We start from the raw sequence: 23,405 nt of genomic DNA on the forward strand, positions 1-23,405 counted from the left end.
GATCTTTATATAGATCTTCAACACAGGGGTTATTAGAAGGAGAGACACTCAGAGAAAGAACAAGGCACACCCAAGCATGGGTAAAGACTACTGAAGGAAGAGTCACACTTCGGCTTCTTTAATGAATATATGTAGGTTATGATCTTGGTGGCTCACAAATTATGTCTCTAAAAGTTAAAAAGTTGCTTTTCCTTTTGAAATCTTGTTCAGAGATGTATACAGCAAGGTTAAAGTTAAAGAAGTTTCTTTTTAAACAAAACTAGAAACTAAAAAGTAGAAGTTCATACTTGTTGAGGCCCTGTATAACTAAACCCTTTCTTTCCACTGTGGGTGGACATGCATGTGTGCATGTACACACATGCCCACACACACACACACACACACACACACACACACACACACACACAAATATATAAATATAAACATAATAAAAAAGCCCTTCCATGCTGAAGTCTTCCTTTGGTGAAAATTGACATAATACACAAAAATCTTACTTTTTTCATCTTACTTGGAGAGGTCTGTCCATAAACCTTGCCTTTCTCTTTGTCACCGGTTTTGCTGTCATGGTATTTTTAAGTCCTTCAGTCACAGCTGGTGAGTCTGTCCACAGTCATATGTCTGTCCATTTCTCCACATAAGCAGAATGACTTGACAGTCACACCGCTCCAAGTCTTGCTTACTGATGGGATTTTCTTCTATTACTGCATTTCAGGGTGACAGCATTCTTTGTGAACTTGACACAATCTACAGTCATTTGAGAGGCCAGCCTCATTTAAGAATTCCCTTGGTCAAAAATAAATAAAAAATAAAGGGATTCCCTTGATCAGATTGTCCCTTGAGGATCATCTTGATTGTTAATTGATGCAGAAGGGTTCCTACTGTGGGTTGCACCATTCCCTGGGCAAGTAGTCCCAGGCTGAATAAGAAAGCTGGCTAAGCATAAACCTCTAGGTGAGTCAGCAAGGAGGGTTCCTCCATAGTTTCTCCTTCAAGCTCTTGCCCTGACCTTTTTTTTTTTTTTTTCCAGTGATGGACTATCCAGTAATACATGCTGAAACAAACCCTTTCTTCCCTAAGTTGCTTTTGGTCAGTGTTTTGTCAGAGCAGGAGACTATGGTGTTGCAGCTGTCAGTTCCAGAAACTTTTGTAAACTGGCCCCCAGTTTTCTCTTTCTTATTCATTTCATTTTGGGGAACCTCTGACTTCCATGGTTTGTGGTTATGGGTGGATGAAAGTTGTACAGCAGGGATGGAAACCTTAGGCCTTTGGGGCACTTCCTTGTGTCACATCCTTGTGCCTTCAGGGCCTGATCAAGACTCTGATGGTGGAGTGTTGCATACTAGACAGATTTTATGGGATGAGTCAAACATCATCTGGTTTGTGCTGGGAAAGCCTAGTTGCAAAGAAACTAAGAGGCTTATTGTATTAGTTGGTTCTCTGGAGAACAGAACCAACAGAGTGACTATATGTTACAGTAGGGGGTTTATTAAAATAGCTTATAGTGAAGGGCTGGGTAGTTCAAAATTGTCTGAGTTTCCACAGAGGCTGAGAACCCCAGGGCTGCTCAGTTCACAAGCCTGGATGCTTCAGCAGTGCAGGTCTGACCTTCTCCCTTCAGTCTTCTCCTTCCTGGAAATGAAGGACTTACAGACCTGCCCAGATGCACACATCTTAATTGAGTCCTGATCTAATCAAGTTGATAATCAAGATTAATCATCATTTGTATGATTAAGCATTCAGGGTCAATAAGGCCTTACAGTAACCAAAGCTATCTCTCTGAAGGAGAGAGTGATCTGCAGAGGGTTTATTCATTTACTGCTAGGGCAGCCAGGAGCTCCAAATAGTATAAATAGTATTCCTGTCTGCCAGTGTCATTTCTTACACATCAGTTTCACTGAGAAACCCTGTCTCGGAAAACAAAACAAAAATAACAAAACAAATATATATATTTCAAGCCTGGTGGCTAACTCCTTTAATTCACCTGGTAGGAGAGCAGCAAGTAGATTTCTGTGAATTTGAGGCTAGTGTGGTCTATATACTGAGTTCTAGGCCAGCCAGGGCTGCTGAGACCCAGGTCTGTGGCCCAGCAGAGTATATGGTCCTAATTTGATTCCTCAGAACTATACAAAGGTTACTGATGACAATTTTAATTTTAGATAAGTATTCAGACACCGTATAATTCCAGCACTTGGGAAGTGGTGGCAGGAAGATCTGGAGTTCAAGGCTAGCTTCAGCTACATAAAGAATTTGAGACTAGGTTGCATTAAGCGAGGCCAGCTGTCTCAAAAACAAACAAAAATCTATACACATATATATTACAATCAGAAGTTATAAGGCCAGGAACATACATCAGAATAAAATTAGTCAGAAATAAGTAAAGTCTATTTAGAGTAAACCTGGAAAATTTAACAGTAGTCTTAAATAAAAGGGAAAACCATCTGGGCAGGCTACTTCAACACTGTAGGTCAGCTGATGAAGGACGCTTCAACCGAACAGCTCTCCTGCTCAGTTAATGTTCTCTCAAGGCAGGAAGAATGTTCCTTCAGTTGTTTCTCTGGTTGTAGACAACTTGGTACCAAAGATTACTTGGGAAATAAACCCAAAGCTAGTAAACACTGAAGAGGGACTTGGGAGGGGGTTAAACTTTAACACATGTTAAATTATACTATTTGGTTTGTACAATTAGAACAGTAAATAGGGTCAGGGAGATGGCTCAGCAGGAAGGGCGCTGGCGCCATGGCAGTGGGGGGTGGAGAACGGAAAGGAGGATGGGAAGTAGAGGGGAAAGTTTCCTTTCTTGGCCTGCAGTTAGTTATTGAAAGGGGTAACCAGGGAGTAGTAGGTTAATTAATGCTGGATGTTAGATAAGCATATTTCCTGGTTGGTGATTAAAGGGGGTTTATAGGGTAGGGAGGGTAAGAATCAGAGAAACAACTCACTCAGTTATAGAAACGTTAGTTCCAGAAACTGCTAGAGTTTAACCAAAATGGAGTTGCTGTGGAGATGGCCAGGCCCTGCCTAACACACACAGGCACAGCTCTGCATTCCACCAAGCTATGGGCAGCACATAACCTCCTGTATCTGCCCTTCTTCTTCCTCTCTGGTTCCTTGTCTCACTGAGGGCACACACTGTGATGTCTGCTATGCGTCCTTTATTCTGCAATCCTCTGCTCGGTGGCTGGGCTTCATGGCCTTGTGTTACAGTTTGTGTTGCTTTGATTTACCTCCACTTGTATACAACTCAAGAATACATATTTTTTTTCAAGATTAGAATACACCCATGGCAAATTGAGTACAGCATGAAAAGAAGGTTGGTACGTGGCACACAGTTACACCTGGCTGAAGGGTCCTGGAACTGTGGAAGACAAGATCCACGAGCCAAGAGAGCTGGAAACCATAGGGTTTAAATACCCCAATGGCAGGTTCTTCTTGCCAAACTGCATTAGCAACTGTATTGTTTTATTTTTATTTTTTGTATTTTTTTTTCAAGACAGGCTTTCTCTGTGTGGCCCTGGCTGTCTTGAAACTTGCTCTGTAGATCAGGCTGGACTCAAACTCATAGACCTCTATCTGTCTCTGCCTGTGAGATTAAAGGTGTGCACCACTACACCCAGCATAATACAAACACAGCTTAAATGTGAAGACACGGATATGCTAGACAACAATGATTTGGAAGACAGAACAAACAACACCAAGCCTGGGAAGAGTGTATATTAATTTCAAATCACATAGCTTCAAGAAAATGGATGCTACAAAAGAAGAAGAGAGATGATTCATAATGGTAAAATTGTCAACTCATTAAAAAGTAACTATTGCTAATGAATATTCAAATCATCTGTGGAAACCTCAAAGTACATCAAGTAAAACAAAAGGAAACAAAAGGGAAAGTTCAGCAACCACCATGTTGGTTATTTCATAGTTGGTTATTTTCTTAGTAACTAGTTAAATATATAACTAGTTAGACTAGAAAAAAACAGTAAGAATGTAGATGTAATTAGTCAGTATGACTGAGCAGATATTTATACTGCTTAGATAAAATCTTACTTTGTAGATCTGCCTGAACTCACTTAGCCCAAGTTGGCCTCCAACTTGAATAACTCCTGTTTTAGCTTCCAAAGTGCTGGGATTGCAGGAGTGAACTACCAATCTGGCAGAATATATATATGCTTTTTTTTAAAATTAATTTCTTTATTTGGTTATATGTACATGTGTATATCTACATGCAGGTATGTGCAGGTGCCTAAGGAATCCAGAAGAGAGCATTGGAGCCCTTTGAATCTGAATTACAGGCAGCTGTGAGCTGCTCCATCGGGTACTGGGATTCACTCAGGTTCTCTGCAAAAGCAGTAGGTACTCTTAACTGCTGAGCCATCTCTTCAGTCCAGGATATTTATTCTTTTAAGTACATGTAAAAGGTTTCCTAGGTTTGCTTATATACTTGCTCATAAAAGTAAATATTTAAAGACATTAAAACCATACAATAATAGTATGATTTTATTACTTTGGGGATAGAGAAAACTTTGGGAAAAGTTTATGTGCTTGATAGTGATAATTGTTTTGTGAGCACATATTGATCCCCAGAATTATAGAAAGCTGTAAATACTGCACAACTTTTCATAAGTCAATCATAGATTAATAAAGTGGTTTCAAAACTGCTTTTGTAGGGACTGGGGAGACAGACCCATTGGTAAATCTGGCTATGTCTGACTTCTGTGTGAGTCAGTACCTGTAGGTCATGGATGTGTACTCTGAATTAGGGCTGAATTTCCCCCTTGCAAAAATAAACCCTACTTAGTATCTTATGATCTTACTTCCTCTGGGAAAGATAAGAAACAATCACATATACAAAACCAAATAAGCTGAAACAAGGCCATAGGTTTGCACTACTTCTTCTTGATTAAATGTAAATTTTGTGTAAAAATCACTAAGTCTTTAATTAAAAAGCTAAAAGGGACTGTAGTGACCGTAAGGTAAACTGTGGACCACGCCACATGAATTCACTCAACACAAACAGGATATGCTTCATGCATGTGCAGTCGCAGAAGATCATGAGTCATCCCTCTGTTAAGCAAGGCTGCTACACAAACCTCATTATCCCTTTAACACATGTATCGCTTACTTTTCTCCTCATTGTAACCAATACCCAGTAAGAAGCAACTTGGAGGGGGAGGGTTTGTTCTGGCTCACAGTTTGAGGGGATATGGTCCACTAAGGTGGGGAAGGCCTGGTGGCAGGACCATGAGACGGCTGGTCACATGCTTCCACAGTCAGGAGCAGAGCATGAACAGGAAGTGGGAGGTGGGCCAGGATAGTGCCTCTACGCCTACCCCCAGTGATCAACTTCCTCCAGCCAAGCTCCCTTTCCTAAAGGCTCCACAACTTTCTATAAACTGTGCCAAATATGAGTCTTTGGAGGACAATCATATTCAAACCACAACAATAGGTGATAGATTTTCCTGTTTATTTTATGTTGAATTTATTCATATTTGTGTGTCTGGCTCAGCTTTGGGGATGTGGTCTTGCTATGTAGCCTTGGCTGGCTTGGAGCTCAACCATTTCTCTTGCCTCTGCAGCCTCTCCAGGGCTAGGAGGACAGGTGAGAGGCAGCAGACCCAGCGTAGACTAGGTTTGTGTCATTTACCTATGATGTGTCAAATACTTTGTAAGTGAGCTCTTCCTCATTTGTGCCGTAATTTCCCCTGTGATCTAACCTGGGCATCGCTCCCCAGACACAAAACCCTATAGTAAGTGTTGTTAGCTACGAGTTAAGTTTTTGTATAATCAGGTGTATCCAGGTATGTCAGCACATACGTGTGTATGTGCATGTGCACATGTGTGTGTGCACGTGTGTGATATATTTGTTTTTGAGGCAGGTCTCACTCTAAACTCAGCTCTTTCCTTTCCTGCCAGCAATTACTGATTAAAATCTGCTTTTACTTCCTGCTGTCTGGCTGTGTTTATCTTTGACAAAGGCAGATAAATCACAGTAGTGTGCAAGATGTAACTTATTGGTGAAAAAAAACCTACTTCCTGGGTCTCTGAAGATTTACCATCAAAAGCCCGGGGTGAAGGTCCATAGCACATTTGAGAGCCTGGGAAGATGCTAGCTATAGACATGTATGTTGTAGAGTAGCCTGCCTTCTGTAAGGTGTCTGCAGTTCTTGTGAGAACAGGTTCAAAACATGTCAATGACAAAAGGAAATAAGATTAAAGGTCCCAGATTGGTTCTTATAGAAGATACAAGGAGGAATCTGTAGCATAAGGACAATAAATTAATGAGGGACAGTTTTGTTGTTCTTTAAAAAAATGCTATGAAGTCCCAGAGCGGCAGCTGTAGGCAAGCAGCAAATGCTCTAAAGTCCCAAATGGTGGTAGCAGGCCATGTGGCAGCAGACAGTGGGCACTGCGAGCAGCCAGTCCCAGGCAGAGAAGGCTGCCAGTCTTAGAGCAGTGGCCTGAGCAGTGGTGGCGGCCCATGTGGTGGCAGGCAGTGGGCTCTGGGAGCAGCCAGTCCTAGGCAGAGATGGCTGCCGGTCCCTGAGCAGTGTCTGGTCCCAGGCAGGGAGAAACATGGTGGGTGGGCAGAAGACAGAGACATGGGTAGACATGACTTACAGGGTGAGGTTGAATATTTATTCAGGGGGATTATGAAGGGGGAAGGGAGAGGGGGAGAGGGAGAGGGAGAGGGAGAGGGAGAGGGAGAGGGAGAGGGAGAGGGAGAGGGAGAGGGAGAGGGAGAGGGAGAGGGAGAGAGAGAGAGAGAGGGAGAGGGAGAGAGAGAGAGAGAGAGAGAGAGAGAGAGAGAGAGAGAGAGAGAGAGAGAGAGAGACGGGGAAGCAGAGAAGTGGGGAGAGAGGCAGAAGCGAAGCCGCCTCTCAGAGAGGAAGATGGAAAAGAGAATGAGCTCAGGCAGGAAGCTGAAGATCAGCCTGCCTCAGCGGATGGGGGAGGGAGTGGGCGTGGCTTGTCTCTTAAAGGGACAGGGACCAAAACCATAACAAGTATCATTTGTCATGAAACCAGCAATCACACTGATTGGTTCCAGGGCAAAGCCATATACTGGCAGAATGGTCAGTAAAGCAGCCAGTTGGACAGGACATAATGGAGGAAACCCACATGTCTGCTAGATTGAGGTTGTGTCTCTGTTGGAGCAAGTGGTGAGGCAGATTTAACAGGGGTTCTAGACCAAGAGAGTTCTAGCAGGGTTGGAGAAGCTGCAGCCCTGAATAACTGTAAGCCGTGTTCATGAAGATCGCAGACTGTGACCCACAGCAAAAGACAAGACTGATGTGGGAAGAGGTTGAAATCTGAACTCATTCACTAAACTGCACAGACCCATGGGCAGAAGGTGGAAACCTTGTATATTCAACCTTTTCCCAGATCACTGACCAACCACAAAGTTAGAAAGTCACCTAACCAATTGCGAAGAAGCTATGCTAACAACTAAAAATAAGAACTGAAAAAAAAAAGCTGGGCGGTGGTGGCACACACCTTTAATCCCAGCACTTGGGAGGCAGAGGCAGGCGGATCTCTGTGAGTTTGAGGCCAGCCTGGGCTACAAGAGCTAGTTCCAGGACAGGCTCCAAAGCTACAGAGAAACCCTGTCTTGAAAAACCACACACACACACAGATTTTAAAAATGAGAATTTGATGTCAGCCTTTGAACAACAGGGTGAGTTCAGGTCAGCTTAGGTTACAGAATGAGATTCCCAACTTCGATATAAAAAATTAAAATTAAAAACAAATAAATGAATAAAGCTAGTGCTAGGAATTGCACATTCTCAAAGGTAACAGATTATATAGTTTAGTTCTGAGCAAGTAACTAAAGAAAAATTAAAATACAGAGGCATGACAATATATTTCCTAAAATGCACAGTTTTTGGAAGCAACAAAATGATAAGACATGCAAAACAGAGTGCTCCAAACTCAGTGCAAATGCGTACAACCTCCCCAAACAAATAAACAAAAACTGAACCAAATCCCCACCCAACCACTCGCTCAACCAAGCAAACAATGATGCCAAGTAGATCTAGAGATTCAACTTAGCAAACAAACCCTTCAAAGTAGTTGTTAACATTTATTCCAAAGATTAAAAGGACATTCATTGTCTTAGTCAGGGTTTCTATGACTGTGACAAACACCGTGACCAAAAGGCAAGTTGGTGAGGAAAGGGTTTATTTGGCTCTCACTTCCAGAGCATAGTCTATCACTGGGGGATGTCAGAACAGGAACTCAAACATGGCTGAAACCTGGAGGCAGGAACTGGTGCAGAGGGCATGGAGGAGTCTGCTTGCTGACTTGCACCCCTTGCTCAGCCTGTTTTCTTATAGAACCCAGGACCACCAGCCCAGGGATGGCACCACCCACCATGGACTGGGCCCTCCCTCATTGATGACTAATTGAGAAAATGCCTAACAGCTGGTTCTCCTGGAGGCATTTTCTCAACTAAGGCTCCTTCTCTCTGATGACTCTAGCTTGTGTCAAGATGACATACAAAACCAGTCAGTATAGACATTAATGAAACATGGCCATTTTGAAGGCTTGTGCCTACACAAAACCAAGGGGAAAATGTCAGAATCAACTTTATGGGCTCTGGAAAAATAGATTTTCAGCAACAAAATAGGAGTCAATCTAAGGAAAAAGCAACTTTAAACCAGTCGTGGGCTCGGGACATCTTACTCAGCAAAGCGCCGTGTAAACATGAGGACTTGAGTTTAGTTCATAGAACGCATGTAAAAAGCCAGGTGTGGTAGCCCTGAGCATGTACACCCAGTACTAGGGAGACAGAAACAGAAGATCCTTGGGGCTTGCTAGTGAGTAGGCCTAGCTTAATCGGCTAACCCCAGTCCTAGTGAGAGAACTTGTCTCAAAAACAAAGTAGATGGCTCCCAAGGGACAGCACCAATATTGCCTCTGGCCTCCCTACACATGCCTCCTTACACACACACACACACACACACACACACACACACACGCCACACCACCCACATGCACAAAAAAGCTTTGTGATGTTTCTTGCTTGCCCTTTGCTTTACTTCTTCCCTGGCTTGGTGACTAGTCCTACTGAAGCTTTCATGCTTCTAATAAACCATGGTCTAAACATGAGATATCACTTCTTTAAAAATTATATTTACATAGCTGGACTGTGGTGGTGCATTCCTTTAATCCCAAGACTCAGGAGGCAGATGCAGGTGAATCTAGAGTTTGAGACAGCCCAGTCTATAGAGTGAGTTTCAGGACAGCCAGGGTTACACAGATAAACCCTGTCTTGAAAAAAAACCAACAAATTGTAATATAAGTATGATTGAATTAAAGATATTTACCTATTTTATGTACACAATTGCTTTGCCTGCACATATGTACATGTAACTGTGTGCACACCTGTTGTCCACACAGGTCAGAAGAGGCATCAGATCCCCTGAAACTGCAATTACTACATGAGCCACAATGTGGGTGTTGGGAACTGAACTTGGATCTTAACCACTGAGTCACACTCCAGCCCCCTATTTAAAATGTCAAGTTAATTTACAACTAACATACTCAGTAGGTATTGATCTTTTGTGGGATGACTTGGGGTGGCAAGGAAAAAAAGGACGGACAGACTTACAGGATACATATTGAAAAGCTGGGACTGGGTGGGATATGCTACTTTGATGGAGTTCATCCACTATGAGACAACTCAGGATCTCAAGGGATATATTATGTACAGCCTTAGTTAGCCAGTTTGAAAAGAGGTCTCTGTAGGCCAGCAGTCTCAGGCTGTAAACATTCAGGAGAGGGAAGCTGTCGTTGCTAGGTTTTCTGCATACTGCCAACATTTGAACTCAGACTGGAGGAAGGCTTTGCATCCGAGTCTGACCTAGAAGACTCCCACGGGTCTGAGTCCTTGACATGGTTGTGCCCACGTCAACAATACACATAAACTTAGGACTTTATCCACTCCTTACACATTCACTCAGGGATTCCTTAGCTCCCTACAGTGTAGCCATATGCCTGTATTTGGGTCAGAAGTAGCTTTTACAAAGGGATGAAGCAGTTGTATGTGATTATATATTTTTAAAGACACTATATAGCCCTAACCCTTTGTAGGACCAGCTGGCCCTGAGCCCACTGAAATCTGCCTGCTTCTGCCTCCTGAATGCTGAAATTAAAGGTGGGCACACTACTCCTGCAGAATAATTTCACATACTTTCAAGAGAACAATAAAGATGGATTACAAATTGCTTCTTTAATAATTTTTCATTACATTTTAATTTGTGTGTGCCCGTGTGTTGGGTTCATGCCACAGCACACATATGGAGGTCAGAGACCAGCCTATAGGATCCAGTCTCTCTATCATGTGGGCCCTGGGGATAGAACTCAGGTTGTCAGGACTGATGGCAGACACCTTCACCTCCTGAGCCATCTCACTGGCTCTGTGCTCCCCCACTTTTTTTTTTTTTTTGGTTTTTCAAGACAGGGTTTCTCTGTAGCTTTGGAGCCTGTCCTGGAACTAGCTCTTGTAGACCAGGCTGGTCTCAAACTCACAGAGATCCACCTGTCTCTGCCTCTCAAGTGCTGGGATTAAAGGCGTGCACAACCACCTCCTGGCTTTTTTTTTTCTTTCTTAAAAACAGATTTTTTTTAAAAAAAATTATTTTGTAGAGGGTAAAAGGTCCTTGTGCACACAGATAAGTACTAGGGAAACCAGGAAGAGTTAAACAGGGTTGCTATCTCCTCAGCGGAGGGAGATGTTTATGTCTTTCACCCAGAATCCTGGAAAAGGTCCTAGTTTGCAAACTCGTGATCTTTGCTATCTGTAGGGCCAAGGTTCACCTGAATTCCCTAGAAGATTGTGTTTGTTTACCCCTCCCAAATCTTGGGCATCCCTTCTCAGTCCATAAAACCCATCCTTAAGAGAGATGTCACTTGTTCTTTAGCCTAAGTGACTTGTATTATCTTAGGGCTAGGACAATCTTGACTCCCACTGGCATTCTCTTTACCTCAGTCATTCTCCCGAGACCCTTATCTTGAACTGTCTCTGAGTCAACAATACTCATCTTTACGGAAGAAATCATGTGCACTTTGTAAAGAGTTTTAACGGAAACATGCCTTAAACCTTGTTATACGGGACTGAGTTGTCATCAGAAAACTTTTTCCTCCCAAAATTGTGCTGTGCTTAAGTATGGCTAAAATAAACCACTTAGTGTTAGACTCAGAAGTTTGACCCAGCACTGGTTAACTAAGTTGTGCTGAACCAAGTTTCATGGTCATCTCACCTGACTGTTTCCCTGCCAGTCACGATGCCAGAGGAGCTCAGAAGGAGGTGTAGAATCCTGGAATTGGAGTTATGGGCAGTTACAAGCTGATATGTGGGTGCTGAGAATTGAATCTGACTTCACCAGCTCTGAGTATTAGTCAGGGTTCCCTAGAGAAGTAGAATTTATAGAATGAATGAATCTATTGTCTGTCTGTCTGTCTGCCTATCTATCTACTGATCAGGGATTTATTAGAATGGATTATAGGATCCATCTATCTATCTATCTATCTATCTATCTATCTATCTATCTATCTATCTATCTATCTATCTATCTGGGATTTATTAGAATGGATTATAGGCTGTGGTTCAGCTAGTCCAACAATGGCTGTCTAACAATGGAAGGTCCAAAAACTCAGTGGTTCAGCCCATGAGGCTGTATGTCTCAGCGGGTCTTCAGTATGTCAGAATCCTGAAGATGTAGGCTCTAATTCCAGTGAAAGAAATGGACTTACTATTGAAAGCAAGCAGGCAAAGAAAGCAAGCTTCCCTTATACAATCTGCACCCACTTCAAAGGATTTAATTAAGAAAAAAAGTCCTTCACAGGTGTTTCCAGCTGCTTGCATTTTAGTTAATTCCAGATGCAGTAAACTTGACAACCAGAATAGCCATCATACACTGAGTAGTTAGTTATCTAGGTTTCTAGAACCAGGTATGGTTTCCCTCTTGTTGAATGGGTCCTAAGTCTAATTAGAGAACTGTTGGTTATCACCAATGTATGTATGTCACTATTACACCCTCAGAGCTGTCACGCCATACTCCAACCAACAACTCTCTAGTCTGACATGTATGTACTCAGAGTGGAGAAGGCTGCACGCAAGATTGACATTAACCAATACGATTGATTTACAGGTTTTGAGAGTTGTCAGCTGTGCCATTTCCCTGGGGGAGTGTGGTGAGTCCTAGCAACAAGGAAAAGATCTGGAGCATATAAAGAAAGAAAGCACAGTGATTAAAGACCAGGCAGGTAACAAATGATGTTCTTAGTTTTGTTTGCTCAGGCCTACCACGCTTCAGACACTAGGTGTCAGCAGAACACCTTGTCTTTCTCTGATCTCTATTGTCAGTTGGTGACAAGCGCTCTCTCTCTCTCTCTCTCTCTCTCTCTGTCTCTCTCTCTCTCTGTCTCTGTCTCTCTCTGTCTCTGTCTCTGTCTCTCTCTCTCTGTCTCTCTCTCTCTGTCTCTCTTCCGTCCCTCCCTCCCTCCTTTAAAATTAAGTGCGGTTTTTGATAATTTCATACAAGTACTATATTTATATAATTTACCCCAACTCCTCCTGTGTTAGTCCCTCTTAAATTAATGACTTCTTGTTTAATTATTATTGCTACACATATATGTATATATGCATGTGTAAATGTACATATAGTGTATGTGTAGATATACATTAGTGTATACATATACACACACACGACTAAGTTTATTTAGTGTGGCTTATGTACAGGTGTGACCACTTGGAACTGGATAACCTACCAGGGGACTTGTCCCTGGAGAAAGCTGATTTTCCTCCTTTCTTAGAACTCTCCCAGTCACTGAGGCAGGTCTTACTTTGTGGTCCAGGCTGGATTTGAACTCCTTCTGCCTTTCAATATCCCAAAGTTCTGGCTCACAGGCTGTACTACCTGTTAGAGGGCTGATTCTTTGTGTTTTAAAGTATAAGAAGTTTTTCTTTCCTTTTTTATGACTTTATATATATTTAGCTCATGATCCTGGCTACTAATGAACAACAAGAGGAAAGATTTCAGCAAAGATGTGGAACTCACAATATTGCTTGGGACAAACTCTTCAAAGAAAATAATCTTGTCTAATCCCAGCACTTGGGAGTAAGAAGCAGGTGGATCTCTGTGAGTTTCAGGCCAGCCTGATTTACATAGGGAATTCCAAGCCAGTCAGAGCTGCACAAAGTGACCCTGCCTCAAAAAAAGAAAAAAAGAAAATACTCTAATCTTATGATTTTATGAGTAAAAAAGAGAGGCATGGTAGTGGACACATTGTTTTTCCTTTATTTGTGTGTGTCCTCATATATAAAATTATAAAATATATTGTATCAGTTTGGATATCAATGTGACATTTTCCTTAGTTCTGAGGTAACTAGCCTATGAAAGCTAAACTCAGAATGAAGTCAAGGATGGTCTTGAATTCCTGGCCTTCCTGCCTCTACCTCCCAAGCGCTGGAAGAACAAGGAGACACTACCATATCTTTGTTTTGTTTTAATTTGAGGTTCCTCCTCACGCTGTGGTCCGAACTTGAATTTTCCGTTTTCCTGATTTAACCCAATGGGTAGTGTGAAAGCTTTTACTTATTTCACGCCTGGAAGAAGAGCGTCTCACAGTCATTCCACAGGGCCCAGCCTCACACTCTCTGTTTAAAGGTTTTGTTTACTTTGTGTTTGAGCCTGTCTCACACTCTAGCTCATGCTGTCCTTGAATCCGTGGCAATCCTTCTGCTTTAGTCTCCTTTGCGTTCGGATTGGAGGAATAAGCCACCATGCCTGGCACACTCACATTTCAACAAAAACACACGAGGGTGGTACTTTCTCTGCATCCTCCCCTCCCTCTCCTCCTCTTCTGTCTTTATGTCTCCCCAGTTTTACTTTGTTAGCACTTAACCATGTTCTAACTAGCTTCATACTTGAGATCCCTTTAGCCTCGTTCTGCTGGGTCCTGGAATTATAGGCAGGGCAACCACAGCTAGTTTATTGTCTACTTTTCTGACAGCGGTCATCCTAAAGGGTCTTCCCGCGGTTTGATTTCTTTTCTCCTAATTAGTAGGGATCTTGGTCGTCATTTCACATGCTTGTTGGGCATTTCGTTATTATTTTGAGACAAGGTCTCCTAGTGCAGGCTGTCTTGAACTGACTATAGATGAGACTGACCTTGCCAAGAATTGGGACTACAAATCCCAGGTAAGTGAGACCAGTTTATGTGGTCCTGGGAATCGAACCAAAGGCTTTGTGCACTCTAGGCAAGTTCTTCACTAACGGAGCTTCATCCCCAGGCTTAGTAAACTCTTTTAAAAGGTATTTGGATTCACGATGCCCATTGGAGGGACTAGAGGTCCAGGTAATTCTCCACGACTCAGCTCTGGCCTTGTCTCCAACGCTACCTGGAGTCAGTCACAAAGAGCTCATCAGCAAGTGAGAGGCGGACGACCTTCGTGCCTTCGGCTTCTGGACGAGCCCGCTCGCCCCACCTCTCTAGCAGAAGCCACGCCCCTGAGCGCGTGAACACGCCCTTTACTTGCGTGCCCCTGCCCCTCCCGGTCGCACGGAGCGGCGTTTCTTGTCACGTGGCGCCGTTAGGTCATCCGCGGGTGGACTGCTGAGGGTTCCCGGAAAGGTGTCGCCTAGCAGGGATCAGATTCCCGACTGAGCACAGCGCGGGTCTTTCCGGTCACATGCTGCACGGAGCCGCGGCTAGACTCGTTATTGCTAGGCAACGGGTTGCACGCTTTGTCCCGTGCTGCATCCTAGCTGTCTAGGAGGATCTGGGCGCCGCAGGCGGACATGGACCAGTACTGCATCCTCGGTCGCATCGGGGAGGGAGCCCACGGCATCGTCTTCAAAGCCAAGCACGTAGAGGTGAGGCCACGCTGCGTTCCCCCTGCCTCAAGCCGCGGGCTGCGGCCTTTCGGTGCTGAGACCTGCAGGCCTCGGGGATCTCTGGATGCTTGTCCCGGTCCCTTCTGTGGTGATCCCGCTTCCAGCGGCGGGATTGCGGGAGCGCGTCCCCTGGCGGGCGGTTTAGATATTCCCGACCTAGGGGCGGATCTCTGTGGGTATCTTGTTCCCTGTGTGTTCTCTTCCTGCCCTTCCTTGCCAAAGGTCTTCTGGCAGTATCTGCACTCTTTACTGCACAGACTGGAGAGATCGTTGCCCTCAAGAAGGTGGCCCTGCGGCGGCTGGAGGATGGCATTCCTAACCAGGCCCTAAGGGAAATCAAGGCTCTGCAGGAGATCGAGGACAGTCAGTATGTGAGTGGGGCAGGGATCTGGTGGACAAGACGGTGGGCGACAGGTTCCAAGACAGCAGCTTCTCACCCTCTTTCACTCATTCCCATCCTTACCTTCCCACCCACAGACACTTTGAAGGATTCCCTTCCAAGCCTCACTGTGCTCCTGCCTGCTTTTAGCCCCTGTTTCTCCCTCCCATTGACTCCTCATACACTCATTCATTTTTTTCTCTTTAAATATTTTGTGATTTTTCTCTCCTTTCCTTCCTGACCCCCCTTCCACCCCCCTGCCTTCTTTCCTTTCATACTCTAGGCAGGTGCTGTGCCGCTAACGTACGTCCCCAACCGTACGGATTTCTCAGGAACTTGTACTTGTTCCGCGGGCGTGTTTAAAGGCTTTATGTGTGGTCACCCTGAGTTCTCCCTGCTTTTCAAAGCGGGTTTCAGGAATTTGTTAAGCGAGGGGGATGTTTCATTTTCTCATCACTTCGTGGGTCCTCAGCTATCCAGTGAAGACTTTGGGTTGGCTGTCACTGGCAGTCTTCCCCCTGGAGCCTCCTGAAAGGTGTGGCCTGTGCACAGCACGCTGAGGAACTGGTCCCAGTCTGGTTCCCGAGAGCACGTGTGTAATGGAATCAATAGGAGGTGACAGGCCACACACCTGGTATATGCCTGTGTGCCAGTGTACTGTGAAGTCTGGTGGTGTAGTCTCAGCACCTATTGGAGCAAGCTGGCTAGTCAGACCCACGTATTTGATGAAGCCCTGAATTCAGTAGAGACATTGCCTCAACAGATAATGAGGAGAGCAATTAAAGAAGACTCCTGACTTCAGCCGTGATTCTCCACATGCTCATGCACATGTTTGTACACACATGCATCCAAACACAAAGACATATGTTAAAAAAAATAGTAGATTTGTCCCCAAGCTTTATCATCTTCTTCATTTACTACCACTTCTAAGGTTTCCCTGCATGGACTAGTGTTATGTTAATGTTTTACTTTTGGCTTTTTGGTGGGCCCACCACCCAGCTCCCAAATAAATCACACCTGGAGGCTTATTCTTAATTACGAATGCCCAGCCTTAGCTTGGCTTGTTTCTAGCCAGCTTTCCTTAAATTAACCCATCTATCTTTTCCCTGGCTGTCTTTGTTTGCCTGGCCCTCTGTCAGGGCAAGGGCAAATGGTGCTGCTGCTGGTGGGTCAGGAGGTGAGTCTAGAGCAGAGGTTCTTAGCTTTCCTAATGCTGCGACCCCTTAATATGGCTCATGTTGTGGACACTCCCATCCCATAAATTATTTTTGTTGCTACTGTAATGAGTCATAATGTAAATATTTTTGGAGACAGATGTTTGCCAAAGGGGTCAAGACCCATAGGTTGAGCACCTCTGGTCTAGAGGCTGATAGGATTTCTGCCCTCAGGTGGTACAGCTGAAAGCCGTGTTCCCACATGGTGCAGGATTTGTGCTGGCCTTCGAGTTTATGCTGTCAGACCTGGCAGAGGTAGTGCGCCATGCCCAGAGGCCCCTGGCCCCAGCACAGGTCAAGAGCTACCTGCAGATGCTGCTCAAAGGTGTTGCATTTTGCCACGCCAACAACATTGTGCATCGGGTCAGTACCTACATGGGCTGTGGTGGGCTGGGGTGAGCTAGTCCTTGAAGAGGTTCTTCAGGTAAGCAGCCAGGTCTGTGGCTCTAGAGGAGATGGGGCTGACTGCTTATCTGTCTGTCCCAAAGCCCTATGGGTAGAGGGAGACTGATGTCCCCTTTTGTCTGCACAGGACCTGAAGCCTGCCAACCTGCTCATCAGTGCCTCAGGCGAGCTCAAGATCGCGGACTTTGGCCTGGCCCGGGTCTTCTCTCCAGATGGTGGTCGCCTCTACACACATCAGGTGGCCACCAGGTAATGAGGCTGTATCCCTGCCAGTTCTCTCATGGGGAAAGAGACACCTCTGCACCTTCTGTCCGGGCATGGGCTGTGAGCTTCTCATCAGACCAGCTATCCAGCCGTGATCGCAAACCCTTTCCCCAGGTGGTACCGCGCTCCTGAGCTCCTGTATGGTGCTCGGCAGTATGACCAGGGCGTCGACCTATGGTGAGACACTGGGGTGGATGAGGTAATGTGCGCCTGCCATGGGGATTTTTCTGTTTGTCGGGGGAAGGTTAGGGCAGTGATAGTCTCAGGCAGGAGGCGTCTGGGTAAGGTGGCCTGGGGTACAGCTCAGGTGTCTTGACTTGAGGATGAGACAGTAGGGAGCTTGAGTGAGGCTTGTGCCCCTAGGGATGAGGGCTCAGCATTCTGGTGGACTAGTTTGTCGTGTTCAGAGGTCTGAGATTTGGGTTATTTTGCATCTCTGCCCCCAAAACTGAGGAGGAGCTGGGGGCCCAGACACGGGGCTCTGAGTGTCTTGGAGCTGTCACTAGAAACCTCTTAACCTTGGCCCTGGCGTGAGGTGTTAGAGCTGTCGTGGGTAGCATGATCACCCGTGTGTGAGCGCTCCAGTTGCTTACATCTGTATCCACAGGGCTGTGGGCTGCATTATGGGAGAACTGTTGAATGGGTCCCCCCTGTTCCCGGGAGAGAATGACATCGAGCAACTTTGCTGTGTGCTTCGCATCCTGGGCACCCCCAGTCCTCGAGTCTGGCCGGTTAGTAGCAGCCATCCTGGGAAGGCATGGGATGGCTCTCTTCCCCAGTAGGAAGTGACTTCTACCCATGCAGGTGTACCGGGGCCCCAGCTTTCCTTGACTGCAGAAGGGCCAGGTCTTGTCTGGGTAACATCTCAGCAAGTGGGCAAGGAGGGCATGTGTGGGTGATGAGGGACCGTGATCTGAGTGAGAACGTGAAAGGGAGCTTGCATCAGGAGCGGTGAGGTGGGGCCTGCTCTCATCGCTTCTTCCTCTGCTGAGCTCAGGAGATCACAGAGCTGCCTGACTACAACAAGATCTCCTTCAAGGAGCAGGCACCGGTGCCCCTGGAGGAGGTGCTGCCTGATGCCTCTCCCCAGGCCTTGGACCTGCTTGGCCAGTTCCTCCTCTACCCTCCACACCAGCGTATCGCAGCCTCCCAGGTAAGCTTCAAGGTTGTGGTCACTGTTCTGATAGTCTGTCCTCAGGAACTATGGGCTGTGACGGACTGGAAACCCGGGCTTCCCAGTGGGGTGTTCTTCAGGAGAGTAGTCAGTGACCTTTGCCCTCTGTCCATCCCCCTCTTATCAGTGGTTCCCTCTTGCAGCCGCAGGAGTTGGAGGTGTGAGTGTTGTCTCCTTCCCCCCATTGCTCTTCATGTCCTTACCCCTCCTGTGCTTGCTCCTTGCCTTGGGCTTGTGCTCCTGTGTCCTAACCCTTCAAACCCTGCAGCAGCTCCCTGGTCTTTTTATAACTTGTCCTGGGAGACATGAACAAGTGTCTGTTCACTCGAGATAGAAACTGCTAACAAATCTGACCTGAGGTCAGATACAGTCTCAGATGTTTTCTGGGACTTGTGAGTCTCCTCTAATTCCTGAGTCTATAAGGAGCCTCCTGCCCAGAGGGAATGTTTCATTTGGGAGGAAATAGCTACACATCAAACTATTGTTGTTGGAGATATACCTGTACATTCTGTCCCTTTCTCTGGTTTATGTCCCCAACCCCTTCCTCTGTTGGCCAGACTTTTAGGCTCACTGCCATGTTCCCAGCCTCTGGGACAGTGCTCCAGACAGGCACAAAGGCAGGATTTGCCGAGCCAGCCGAATGATTCTGGGGGCAGGTAGTGACTGGATTTCTTCTGCTGCCTCTTGTTTGTGACCCCCAGGCCCTTCTCCATCAGTACTTCTTCACAGCTCCTCTGCCTGCCCATCCCTCTGAGCTGCCAATTCCTCAGCGCCCAGGGGGACCTGCACCGAAGGCTCACCCGGGCCCCCCTCATGTCCATGACTTCCATGTGGACCGTCCTCTTGAGGAGTCACTGCTGAACCCAGAGCTGATTCGGCCCTTCATCCCAGAGGGGTGAGATGCTCGCCTAGTCCTGCCTACTTGCCCCAGGAGCATCTAGACAGCTGTTCCTCTGCCTCTTCCTGATTTGCCTCCATAGCCTCCCCATGGATACACACACCACACCTCATCCTACTCCTTAGCCTGCTTGAGGACTGGGCCTCAGGGGGCAGAACCATGAAGATGTCCAGCCCAGCAGAGAGCGAGAGTCACATAGCCTCCGGAAACTGCTAGCTGTGTCCTTTCCCAGGGCCACCACTCTGTGGTGTCCCCTACCTTGGAGATGGTTCTCCAGGCTCTGTCTCCTGTTCAAGTCCATTGCTATTACAGCAGCACTTGGGGAGGAACAAGAGTAAGCTGTCTTCATACTGGGTGTGCACCTGGGAAGGCAGGCTTGCTTTGGTTTGGTTTCCAGAGCCCTCTGGACCAGGATTTGAGGTTCATATAAAAGCTCGGAGTGTTTCTGCCTGTTTCTGTTAGGGAAATGGACAAGATGCCCCTTAATTTATGGGGTCAGTCACCCAGAAGGCGCTTCCAGCCAGGGCCACTTTGGTGCTGTGCCATTCGTGTGCCTGGAGTGAGGGTCCAGAAGCTGAGGCCCAGGGATGAACAGTTTTGCTCCCAAAGCACATTTTCCACATGTTGGGCAGTTAGTTTTTCTGCAGGACGAGGGTAAGCTGGAGGCTCCCATGCACATTTGAAGCAGGCATTCCTGGAATTTAGTAAATAAATTCCAGTGTAACACAGCCAGCTTGTTGATCTTTATTTTATAGTAATATAGTAAGATGAATCTAAAACAGTGGTTCTCAACCTTCCTAATGCTGTGACCCTTTAATTCAGTTCCTCAGGTTATAACGACCCAACCATAAAATTATTTTCATTGCCACTTCATAATTGTTATGAATTATAATGTAAATATTTGATCTGCATGATATCTGGTGTGAGACCCCTGTGAAAGGGTCATTCGACCCCCAAGGGGTCACGACCCATAAATTGAGAAGCACTGGCCTCAAAGAATACTGAGATGTCGAGTACCAAGAGGAGGAGCAGACAGAAGATGATGAGGACTTGTATAGCCGATATTAAGGTTTACTATATGGTTATGTAAGGACTAAGACAGAATATTGTTTCAGGAATAGATGAAATAGAATCTTAACTATCCATTATTCAAATATATAACAAAATTTGCTAGTGACTTTGGGATACACCTGTAACCCTAGCTCTCAAAGGTCTGAGACAAGAGGGTTCCTAAGAGTGAAAGATCACCCTGGGCTATAGTGGGAGATCCTGTCTGAAAAAAAGTATATGTGTACATATAATATACACACATAGGAGACACATTATATTCTTAAAATGTTTGTTTTAGTCCTAACATGCATTGGTTGTTGTGTGAGTATTGGGGACACAGAGGTAACTAACAGATTTACACCATGCTGCTCTCAGGAAATCCTGATGTCTTCATAACCCGAGCTCTGTTTATTTCTCTGATCATGTCTGCAGACTCTTAAGAGCTACAAGAAACTAATGGGTGACAACTTGTGTCTGGACGCTCTTTGGAAACAAAAGTACAGGATGATAAAAAATGTAGTCCAGGGGCTGGAGAGATGGCTCAGAGGTTCAGAGCATTGCCTGCTCTTCCAAAGGTCCTGAGTTCAATTCCCAGCAACCACATGGTGGCTCACAACCATCTGTAAAGAGGTCTGGTGCCCTCTTCTGGCGTGCGGGCATCCATGGAGGCAGAATGTTGTATACGTAATAAATAAATAAATATTTTTTAAAAAATGTAGTCCATTTGTTGATTTACACATCGGTGTCTTCAGTGATCTCTGCAGAGCCTTTTCTAACTCCGCATCACACAGTGATACCCAGGCATACAGGGAAACATTGACCAGCAGAAAACCAGCTCTGCATTTCCAGATGGTGGACTCACCAGCTATTGCAACTACCACACTTGGTACTGGTAGAATACAGTGGGTGGTACTGAAAGTCATGTAATAATACAACAAAACACAAATATACAGCCTGTAGTAGGATGGTCTACCACCCCCCCCCAAATATTTTCTTTGGCTTGTTCTTTTCTAGATGAGACGATGAGCCTGGCTGTGAACTCCCTCTGTGACTGAGATGACCTTGATGCCTCCACTTTTATTGGGCTTACAAGCCTAAGAGTACATATTCTAGCTGGAACAGAGGTTACTTGTATTAAAAAGGGAGAGAAATGGGTATTTTCAAGAATGGAATTATAAATATAAGTCAAAGTTTTATAAGCAAAAGAGTTAAAAATGTGGTATAGTTAGATATCAGAGTAGGCAAAATTGCTACATATGTATGCACACAATACAGATTTTTTTTTTTTACTCTTTTGATACTGAATCTTGTGTAGCTGAGGCTAGCATCAAACTCATTGTATAGCCAAGGCTAGCTTCAAACTCACTGTGTAGCCCAGAATTACAGAAGCCTGCAGAGTCCAGCTCTGCAGAAAACAAAACAAAAAAGAATACAATCTTATTTACTAGAACATGTAGCCAGCTGTATGATTTATTGAGCCAAGGTAAATAGTGCAAAGTAATTTAACTGGAGTACCAGGGACAATAATTAACTCTGCACAGATTCTTAACTTCAGCCCTTGTTCAGACACCACAGAAGGAAGATTCTCTAACTGGCCAGGGTTAGCTACAAAATATAAACTAACTTCATCGTCCTCACCCCCCCCCCCCAAAAAAAACCAAGAGTTACTAGGTTCTCTTTCTATGGTCAAGGGTTACACACTGGACAGGAAAATCTATCTTAAGACTGAAAATGCTTCAAATGCCACTGCCCCTCGCCCAGTGCTGTATGGGCGACTCCTCTGCCCAGGCCCTGCAGCTCCAGCTGCTGCTGCACTCTCTCTGAGGACACATTTGTAAACTAACCAGTCTCCAATCTCAGAAAGCCTGGACTTTATGACCACTGATCACAAAATGTTTAAGATGTTTTATACAATTGAAAGTATAGGATATAGGGGCTGGAGAGATGGCTCAGTGGTTAAGAACTCTTCCAGAGACCCTGAGTTCAATTCCCAGCAACCACATGGTGGCTCACAACCATCTGTAATGGGGTCTGGTGCCCTCTTCTGGCCTGCAGGCATACATACACATAGACAGAATATTGTATACATTAAAAAAAAAAAGATCCCTCTACCTCTGCCTCCCAAGTGCTGGGATTAAAGGTGTGCACTACCACTGCCCAGCTAAGATTGTATTCTTTTGGTAATAGTTTATCTTAAAATCCATTTAACAAAGCACCTGGCCTGATCTAAAAGCTACTTTAAAGTTTTATATCAGTTGATAGTGTGTGGCTGTCTTGGCAGCTGGCGAAATTACCGCTGTTTTCTTAAGCTGTACTCTAGTTCTGCTCTTAATGGAAACAGAACTCCTGACTTGGGCAGCATTTCTTTGTATTTGTTTTATTCATCAAAACTTGGTAGAGGTTAGCAGTATTAATATTAATTGGACAATACAGCTAAGGCAGAACCATCTTCTTGACAATCTGCAGATAAAAATGCCCAGTAGATCAGGAATGTATTCATGCGATACACACACACACACACACACACACACACACACACACACACACACAGAGGCTAGGGAAAGAATGCATTTAGCACATTTAAAATTATTGGGAGAAACATCAGATATTCTGGTGTCTGTATTTCTTGCAGGTCTTGCAAGGCACATTTTCTCCATCAGAAGTTAATTCTGGCCAGTTGACACCGTGAATATTAATTGCTCCTGTAATAAATGATAAAGGCTCTCAGCCAGAATGACCCTGAGCTCATCCTGCTGCCAGTGTAGATGTGAACTACTGATTCTGGATTCTGCAGTGCTGAGGATTGAATCCAGAGTTCAGTGTCCAGTGCATGCTGGACATTTCAACCCTTTGAGGAGTCAACAATGCCTTAATGTGGTGTGGGAGGTCCTTCTCTCTATGTGTTGCTTTCATTGGTTAATAGGCCCAAAGCAGTTCCTTCATTAGCTAGGAAGGGAAAATAAATGGAATGCTGGGAAGAAGAGGTAGAGACACCATGGTGCTGCCAGAGTCAGACATGTTGAATCTTTGCCGATAAGCCACTGCCATGTGGTGATATACAGGTTAATAGAAATGGGTTAAATTAATATAAAAGTTAGCCAATAAGAAGCTAGAGCTAATGGAC

At 45.1% G+C, this 23,405-nt stretch overlaps 1 protein-coding gene across 8 annotated transcripts in view; it reads left to right on the forward strand.

Annotated features, from left to right (window-relative positions):
• Cdk20 (cyclin dependent kinase 20) overlaps nucleotides 1-20,873 on the forward strand; it is a 42,915-nt gene extending 22,042 nt beyond the window's left edge. The window contains exons 1-11 of one of the 8 annotated variants that reach the window (XM_038335511.1): nucleotides 3,267-3,781; nucleotides 4,227-4,350; nucleotides 12,150-12,264; nucleotides 14,316-14,876; nucleotides 15,155-15,268; nucleotides 16,665-16,853; nucleotides 17,023-17,144; nucleotides 17,274-17,336; nucleotides 17,767-17,890; nucleotides 18,157-18,312; nucleotides 19,035-20,873. In XM_038335511.1, coding sequence (XP_038191439.1) covers nucleotides 14,802-14,876; nucleotides 15,155-15,268; nucleotides 16,665-16,853; nucleotides 17,023-17,144; nucleotides 17,274-17,336; nucleotides 17,767-17,890; nucleotides 18,157-18,312; nucleotides 19,035-19,232 — 1,041 coding nt within the window. In that variant the 5' untranslated portion in view covers nucleotides 3,267-3,781; nucleotides 4,227-4,350; nucleotides 12,150-12,264; nucleotides 14,316-14,801 and the 3' untranslated portion in view covers nucleotides 19,233-20,873. Of the gene's footprint in view, nucleotides 1-1,021; nucleotides 3,782-4,226; nucleotides 4,351-11,573; nucleotides 14,877-15,154; nucleotides 15,269-16,664; nucleotides 16,854-17,022; nucleotides 17,145-17,273; nucleotides 17,337-17,766; nucleotides 17,891-18,156; nucleotides 18,313-19,034 lie in introns of those variants that run through there. The other 7 variants (XM_038335512.1, XM_038335509.1, XM_038335513.1 and 4 more) reach the window with 7 other exon arrangements.
• The last annotated feature ends 2,532 nt before the right edge of the window (nucleotides 20,874-23,405 follow it).

This window comes from Arvicola amphibius, chromosome 6, assembly GCF_903992535.2.
Source record: "Arvicola amphibius chromosome 6, mArvAmp1.2, whole genome shotgun sequence".
NCBI lineage: Eukaryota > Metazoa > Chordata > Mammalia > Rodentia > Cricetidae > Arvicola > Arvicola amphibius.